The sequence below is a fragment of the Penaeus japonicus genome, unplaced genomic scaffold (genome assembly GCF_977035675.1).
Source record: "Penaeus japonicus unplaced genomic scaffold, GWHDUDI00000001_assembly GWHDUDI00000002, whole genome shotgun sequence".
Lineage (NCBI taxonomy): Eukaryota > Metazoa > Arthropoda > Malacostraca > Decapoda > Penaeidae > Penaeus > Penaeus japonicus.
This window is the reverse complement of record NW_028234404.1, coordinates 38,456,570-38,465,490: the sequence shown is the minus strand read 5'-3', so window position 1 is coordinate 38,465,490 and position 8,921 is coordinate 38,456,570. Positions and strand designations below refer to the sequence as shown.

General features: G+C 36.9%; 1 protein-coding gene across 8 annotated transcripts in view; it reads left to right on the top strand.

Annotated features, from left to right (window-relative positions):
- Positions 1-8,642, top strand: part of LOC122254716 (fibrillin-3) — a 120,268-nt gene extending 111,626 nt beyond the window's left edge. For all 8 annotated transcript variants that reach the window (XM_086550690.1, XM_086550667.1, XM_086550685.1 and 5 more), the window contains 12 exons: positions 1-114; positions 246-355; positions 493-723; positions 1,582-1,806; positions 1,964-2,459; positions 2,633-2,808; positions 2,937-3,134; positions 3,424-3,528; positions 3,759-4,337; positions 4,524-4,658; positions 5,666-5,818; positions 6,223-8,642. The exon at positions 1-114 is cut by the window's left edge and continues 66 nt beyond it. In XM_086550690.1, coding sequence (XP_086406816.1) covers positions 1-114; positions 246-355; positions 493-723; positions 1,582-1,806; positions 1,964-2,459; positions 2,633-2,808; positions 2,937-3,134; positions 3,424-3,528; positions 3,759-4,337; positions 4,524-4,658; positions 5,666-5,818; positions 6,223-6,435 — 2,735 coding nt within the window. In that variant the 3' untranslated portion in view covers positions 6,436-8,642. The remainder of the gene's footprint in view (positions 115-245; positions 356-492; positions 724-1,581; positions 1,807-1,963; positions 2,460-2,632; positions 2,809-2,936; positions 3,135-3,423; positions 3,529-3,758; positions 4,338-4,523; positions 4,659-5,665; positions 5,819-6,222) is intronic.
- Positions 8,643-8,921: the final 279 nt, after the last annotated feature.

The window sequence follows — 8,921 nt, the reverse complement described above, 5'->3', positions numbered from 1 at the left end:
GTGAGATCATGCCAGGTTCATGTGAAGGTGGAGACTGTGTCAACACTGATGGTTCTTTCCGCTGCGAGTGTCCTATGGGCTATGTGCTAGACAGCTCTGGTCGACGATGCATAGGTCAGTAGTCATGAAAATGTAGATATGATGTTATTTCTCTTTAAAAAACAAAAAATGATAATAATCAGAATATTAGGTAGTAGTGTGAAATTATGATTTAAGATATGTTTTTTCTTTCTGAATATGTTCAGATGATAACGAATGTGCTGTGTCCAATATCTGTGGAAATGGAACATGCAGCAACGTTGAAGGTGGATTTGAATGTTCCTGCCAAGATGGGTTTGCTCCAGGACCAATGCAGGTAAATCTTGTTGTTTTAGCATACATTGCTTATAATTCAAAATATCATAGTATAAAAAGAATATGGTGTTCTGTTTTTCCTTCCTTTTTCTTTTTTACTTTGATAATTATATTCTAACCCTTCCTTTGATATTGCAGTCTTGCGAAGATGTGGATGAATGCGAAGAGCTTGGTCACCAGTGTGCCTTCCGTTGCCACAATATGGCTGGAGCCTTTAGGTGCATCTGTCCTTATGGATACACTCTTGCCCCAGACGGCAGGCATTGCCAAGATGTTGATGAGTGTTCTACTCCTGCAAACAACTGTCGGTTCATGTGCAAGAATTTGATTGGAACATTCATGTGCATCTGTCCTGAGGGATACCAACAAGTAAGTAATATTATGTAATATCTTTCTGATAATAGCTGTTTAAAAGCTACTTATGTTTTTATTTTTACATTTTATTTTCTGTTAATTTTTTAGAATCTTTAAATAATTTAACTAATGACATTAGTGAGTTAATATTAATAACAATGCTGTATGGATAATGGTCATCAAAGTCAAAAAAGGACACGAGCAATCCAAAAATTAAAGAATTGTAACCAAAATCAGTGTTGGCCTGATGCTTTTCTTTGCTGTCAAGTATGGGACCAATCCAACAATCCTTTCACAAGTTATTGTCCAGACACTTACATTTTTGTGCTAGGCTCCAGGCACTGACTGTAGTAGCAATATTGGCTAAATAGTTACTTGGTTATTTGTTGCATGTGTCAGCTGGTAAGACCTGAACATAATGAGAGATAGAATTTTATTTGATCCTCACTTCCACAGTGCATTAGATTAAGTTTCTAATATTAATTGGCACACTTTTAATGGCTTTGGACCATTAACACTTGGTGCTGGGAGTGCAGTTAGTTATATGTGCACTTTCCAATGTAGTTTTGTTTTATTAATTTTACTACACAGAAATGGTTCCACATAAGTGCTTAGTCATCATGAAGTCAATTAGTATGCCTACACAATTACAACATTTACCTTGTTTTTTACCCCCTAAATGCGACACCTGAAAAATGTGCTTTTTAAACCTGTCGGGGTCTTTTCAAGGTCACCTTAGGGGAGTAACTGGGTTAGGCTGTGTATCAAACAGCCCCAGTGTAATGATAATAATAGTAAGAGGAGCAGCAGCAATAGCAAAAATAATATAAGGATATTAAGAATGACCATTAATTACCTTTTTTCTTCCAATAGGTGGGAATGACAGATGACTGCAAAGACATTAATGAATGCGCCCTTAATCCAAATATTTGCAAGAGCGGAAGATGTACAAATACCAAGGGCTCGTACAGGTGTGAATGTTATGAGGGCTTTGAACCTAGCAGAGACGGAAAACAATGTATTGACCGTCGCGAAGGATTCTGCTTCAGACAGCTCATTGGTGGTATGTGTTCGACGACGAGTGATGACTTGAAGAAGGTAAGACACTTTGAAAGGACTTTGGATCTTGTATTGACAGCTGTCCAATTCTCATATTTGACATGAATTTGTAAAATGCTTTATCAGTATGTAACACCAGTATTGTTATATGGAGATAGTTTAAAATTTTCTTTTCTCTTTCTAAATTCTCTATTAGGTAACAAAAGCTGACTGCTGCTGTACAATGGGTCTTGCCTGGGGTCCAATGTGTGAACACTGCCCACGTAAAGGCACTCCTGAGTATAGTGCCATCTGTATGGAGGCAGGATTCTCTGTGGATGGCCTTGATATTGATGAATGTGAAATGATGCCAAATCTCTGCAGAAATGGAAAATGTATCAACACTATGGGCTCCTATCGGTGCATCTGCAACAAAGGATACAAGCCTGATCATTCTGGAACTCGCTGCATTGACATAAATGAGTGTGAAGCTACTCCTTCTCCATGCAAGTTTACATGCCAGAATACAGAAGGATCTTACAGATGTTCTTGTCCCCGTGGTTATACACTTAATCCTGATGGGATCACCTGCCGTGACCTGGATGAATGTGCCACGGGTCAGCACACCTGTCAGCATGAATGTGTCAACACTCAGGGGTCATACAAGTGTACTTGCTCTCAAGGCTATAATCAAGTTGGCGAGCAGTGTCTTGGTGAGTATATCTCTCAGAACCCAATATCTCATATGGAATCTTTTATTCATATACCTGACTTTAAAGTTTAATGGGCTTGCATAAAAATTGGTGAAAAATCAGGTAAATATTAAGTAAAAATGGATTTCCTGAAGTTTCTTTAAAATAATCATTATTTGGATTCTTCTCTTCAGATATCAATGAATGTCAAGAACAGACAGGTCTGTGTGGACCACTTGGCACTTGTATTAATACTATGGGAAGTTTCAAGTGCATGTGCCCAAGAGGTTACCATGTGGACTCAACAGGCACGATGTGCGTTGACTCTGATGAATGTACCCTTGATGGAAGCTGCGAGGCGGGTTGTGATGTAAGATTAAACTTATTTATCTATAAAAAAATGCATATTTTTAAGTGCTTCATCATCTCATTATAGCTTTTCAATCAAGAGGATGTTATTGTTAAAATAAAAATAAAAATATCTACCCATCCTTGCAGAATATTCAAGGTGGATTCCAGTGCGGTTGCCCAGATGGATACAGACGCCACTACTACTACAACCAGTGCGTGGATGACGATGAGTGTACAGCAAGTACTGTTTGCGGTTCTGCTGACTGTCAGAACACTTTAGGATCCTACAAATGTTTGTGTCCAAATGGATACTCATTCAATTTTGCTCTTCTGATATGTATTCAGGTAAGATCCAGCATATATGTAGGATCACATCATGCTAATCTATGATTTTTATTTCCTCCAATATTGCAATATCAAGAGATGCATTCTTCATCAGTAAAACTAAAACTGGCTTCAGAAAGTAGACATGAAAATTCCCCAGAAATATGTATTTTCCAAAAATTAGACTCACATGTTTTGCAAAGCTTTAAGGATAAAGAGGTTTCAGAAAACAAAGTTGAATATGTCAAACAAAGAATATGATTAGAGAAATCATCATCATTATTCACAAAAATGCCTACCTGGTCCACAGGTTGATGACAACTGCCTGACTAGTCCTTGTGCTTTTGGTTGCAATGCACTGGATGATGATTCTGTTGCATGTGGCTGCCCATCAGGCTTCTCAAGGATTGGATCTGTAAGTAGGCCTTTCGTTTAGTATGCAAGCAATAGTAATGTCATTTAGGTCATCTTATTTATGATATACTAATGAATAATAACTTGATTTGTTTCTATAATAATTTTTCAGTTATTCAAAGACAGGATCAAATTGGGTTTATTTTATGATTCAGTTAATTACTTTTGGTTTATGATAATCAATATTTGTTGGCATTCACAAGAGTCATGATTTTTTATTTTTTTTTTCAGGGACATTGTATGTCTACCCTCAATCCCCCAGTAGGTAATGGAGGAGGCATTGGGGGCATTGGAGTTAACAGGTTTGGAGGTGGTAATGGATTTGGTCCTCAGTTTGGTGGAACAGGGGTTGGATCAAGTGTCATACCAGGAGGCCAGTTTGGTGGAGGAGCTGGAGGTCAGTTTGGTGGAGGAGCTGGAGGCCAGTTTGGTGGAGGAGCTGGAGGTCAGTTTGGTGGAAGACCTGGAGGCCAGTTTGGTGGAGGACCTGGAGGCCAGTTTGGTGGAGGACCTGGAGGTCAGTTTGGTGGAGGACCTGGAGGCCAGTTTGGTGGAGGAGCTGGAGGCCAGTTTGGTGGAGGAGCTGGAGGTCAGTTTGGTGGAAGACCTGGAGGCCAGTTTGGTGGAGGACCTGGAGGTCAGTTTGGTGGAGGAGCTGGAGGCCAGTTTGGTGGAGGATACAGCCAGACCTACAGTTATGGTACTAATCAGTTCGACCTTGGTGGTGTACCAACGTTCCCCATCGGACAACAAGACCCACATGGTGATAATGAGAACATCATATCCACAGAAGGGTGCTTCACATGTAAGGTTAGTCTAAATTTTTAATTTGTTCAAGTGTTTGCCCTGATCAAGAAATGTTAACCATGTACCATGTCATAATGAAGAAATAATTTAAAGATAGATTATTAAAAACAATGTGCAAGGCTTGGACTGAACAAAACTGAGCTGGGAACTTTTGTTCTATAACATTTTTTTTTTTTTTTTTTTTCACAGAATGGATTAACAGGACGTCGTCGTCGGTCTGTACATCTGCCATCAGTGATAAACCAGCAGTTATTTGTCCCAGCCCCACTTAACTACACAGATGATCAGGTTGTGTTGGTCCACGCCAACAACAACACACACAGGGTTAGTTGTGAAGAGTACTGTCAAAAGATTAACCCACTGCAGACTCATTAACCCATTCCCGACGGGGGAATTCTAGCCTTGAATGTCCAAATGCCGGGGCGTTCGAATTATTAGGCCTAAATCAATTGAATGGCCGGCACAATACTGTGCCGCCCGGCAACTGGGCTTTTGAATGCGCGGTACACATGCTGTACCACCCGTCCTGTGTGGGTTAACACAATGCGTGAGTTTTTGACCTGACGGCGGGCATCGTGACGTAAATAAGGATAGTTGTCACAGCATATTTGACTTTGGGGAGAGTGGATCACTGTGTTTCTTTATTGTACTGTGAGTAATAACTCCATTTAGTGACTGATGATGACTCTTGCAATTATACTGCAATTGTTGGAATATTAAACAAAATAGGTTTAGTTTAAAATCCCAAACATAGAAGCCACCACTCTCTCCTAGCACCAGCAACAAAGAAAGCCTAGAATGACACCTATTTATGGTCTCTAGCAAGGACTATCTTCAGAGAATGATGAAACTGTGGCACTTGCAATCATATGCACAGGTTTCTTTCCTGTTTCTCATCTCTTCATGTAATTTTGATCGCAGATTATTTCTTTCATATTTGTCTACGAAAGTATCCAAATACAAAAAAGGTGTTTTTTGTCCTCTCACAAAACTGTCCTCTCATACTGTGTATAAAGAACACAATGAGCTGACATGGATACTATACTGCAATTTTAGTCTACTGTAACATTGATAAAGCTTTTTATATGGCACACATAAGTCTGACAATAGAGTAAGACACAAAAAAAATACGAGCACAAACATGGCTTTAGTACAGGTGGTACGAGTACTTTCCCTGGGGACTGGGCAAGCAAATCTATCCCCTTCTGCAATGGGTTGACATACATATCTATGATTAGTTATACATTTATTTGTTAATTTGGCAGGATTAATAATGTTTGGCAATTTCATATAAAAATACATAATAACTAAGGATGGCATTATCTTAACAGATAGTGAGACGTAGTCTGGAAGATGAATTCAGAAGACAAGACAGCATAGCGCACAGGGCAGCCAAAAATCCAATTGTTCTGAAGGTCTCCTTGAAGCAAACCAAGCACAGGATGCAGCTTATAAAATTGAAACCAGCTTTAACATATCTTCAGGTAATTAGTATGCCAATGATCCATTTTTTATTGTATTTCATGTTGAATTCTCATCTTTGCAACAAAAGGGTATTGAAAAACAGCTATTATAAAATTGTGAGTCATCTATAGAATGTACTTATATTTTTACACATGGGATGCATAATGCTTGCAGTTCAGAATACATGCATGTGTACATAATTGAATATAAATGGAAATGTGTTTTGAATTGAGGCATTGATATATTTTGTTCAGTATTATTATAATTGATATATTTTGTTCTATTTCATTATCAATGATAATTCTTATTTGATTCAGTTGTTCTTGATAATTACTTACTATTACCATTCTTAATGTCATTCCTCAAATTTAAAATCAAAGTATTTTACTTCAGTATTTGCCTTTAACAATCCACCTATTTTCAGAACAATGTTAAATATGAAATAATCAGAGGAAATGAAAACAAAGTATTTGATATGAAGTCTCGCCACGGGACAACATCTCTACACTTCCGCCGTCGTCTGCACCGACCAGAGACCTTTGACCTGGAGATCAGTGGGCATCCACTGGATTATAATAATCTTGAGGAAGCACGCAGTGATCTTGATGTAAACATTAGGATCATTGTTACACACTAAGACAGAACTAAATATAGGTACATGTATAGAGTTGTAATGCAAATTTTTATTCCATTTTTTAAGATTTATAGATGAAGAATGGTTTTATCATAATATTTTATAAGTTATATTTGAAAAGAAGCTCAAAGATATATTATGGTACCGTATACTGCATACAGCAGTGAAGTTTTAATTCACAAATTTTCAAGGTAAACTTGTTGATGAAAAATTTGTGGAGAATTGAAGATAATCAAAATACCTGCTTATTTTATACAATAGAATAGTTCAAGCATAAATTAGTTGAATAATACATTATAAATTGATTCAGGGTGGAAAAAAAAATAAAAAACTTTGCAAATAGTTCTTTTATGATAAAGCGTAAAACATCTGACAAAATTTGCATATCACGTAAGATGATGTGCATTTATTTTTTATTTTTCCTGTTTATTTTTTATGTACATTGAAGTTTAGTGTACTTAGTAGTCATTAGTGCTTTCTTTCCTATTAGATAGTAACATTAGTCATCTGAAAAGCAGAATGAGTTGTAGTACTAGAATGAATTAATATTATAACGGTGATATTTTTGAAGGTGCTAATATATGTTTGGCTTAGCTTACTTTCTCATGTAGAGCTAAACCAGGGACCAGTTTTTATAACATTATCTGGAGCAGTTGTGTCATTTTACTGACGGTATCACTGTTGACTTTTGTCATTTTTTTCTGTTTTCACTTTGAATGTTACGTATGTCATTGTTTTATGACAAATTCTACTAACAGTAAATATGCACACAGCTGGTTACACGGGGTCTTGCAGATATAGCCCACCTGGTTGATACTTAATAAAAATTAACAGTCATGAACTACTAATGCATTATAACTTAGAACAATAACAACTGAAACATTTTGTCGAAGTACATTAATCGTATTTAAAACAGTTCGTCTTTTTCATGAAGTAACAATAAATAAGTTCTCTGGGTGAGCTATGATGTATGATTTCACACGTTGTGTGGTGTCCAACTTTTGAGCAATCGTAATGTCTAGTCCTGGGACAAGGTATCTCCATCGTGCTGCAGCCTTGTAGCCATAGCAAAATATTATTTATGACTTTGGGGTCTTATTGTTTATTGCACATACTCTGCAATTCAGGTTTCATTATATTAATGGCCTACATCATTTGTTATTTGTATTATATTAATTAAATATTTTGTTTATGCATGTGCACAAATATGCATCTACATATGCAAGTGCATACACCATACAAACGCATGAATCAAGTTTACACCCACATACCCGCACATGCACATGCACACACGTACACATACACATAAACACACACGCACATGCACACGCACACGCACACGCACACGCACACGCACACACACACACACACACATCCAAATCCACACACTTATATATATATGTAAGTAAATCAGGGTATTAGATTTACCACTCGTGACATCAAAGTTTACACTTATGGAGATGCAGTGTCCAGTTCGGCCACAGTATTGTTCCCCCTCACTGCCAAAGGACATCACCGTTGTCATATTAAAAACTCACCATAACTGTAAGTGATATCTGCTCATCTTCTCAGTTTTCTGTCGAAGGAGTTATTGCACACATCATTTCTTTTAGGGTATTATAAGATTCTGTCAATCTATAAATGGTTATTCTTTAACTAACAAGTGCAATTCTCCTTTAACAGTGACACCCATTCTCATTGCCTATTTTTACCAAGTTGTTAGAAATAATAAGATATGACTATTGAATCAATCATGAGTAAGTCATTATTGTCACAGTATATTTTATGGTTGGTCAAATTTTTGTACGTAATCCTAATGTGTGTATATAAAAATGAAGAATTATTATTAAGTATCGCTGCACAAGTCTACTACTTTTCCCCATAATTGTACTATGATATTGTCTTACTATGTGAAAAAATAAGATTGCTTTATAGTACTAAATCATTTGATCGGAAGATTTCTGAAAAAAAATTCACATCCAAATTGCAACAGTGTTACTTAAACACTTCTAACACTTAGGTCTGCTGCTTCACCATCAGTCACACTCCCTGGGTAACATAATATATGTGAGCTTGAGGACCTTTGATGTTCATCTCAGTCTCGCTGATCTCGTAACATCTGTGCCGTTACATTGATAATCATAGTCTCCTGCATAACTCTGACTGCTTATAAAGACTTGTTTCATAATAAATATCACCAAAGCCTTAAAGGTCTTTCATTTTCTCTCAATCAGATCACAGATCCAAAACCTGTGTCAGTACAGAGTTGGAGTCTTTAACAAAAACATTATTTTTTCCAATACCTTCTCTTTATATTTTCTGTATTGGAGGCATATAAAGGAAGGTATAACAGCTCCAAGGTTCTTTGTCTGCATAAGATACTAGCAATAACTTTTAAGTAGCATTAGTCTTTTCAGAACTTCAGTTATGGTTCAGGTTCCTCTTTCACATCAGTCCACCTATGTAGTAACTATGAAAAATAAGATATA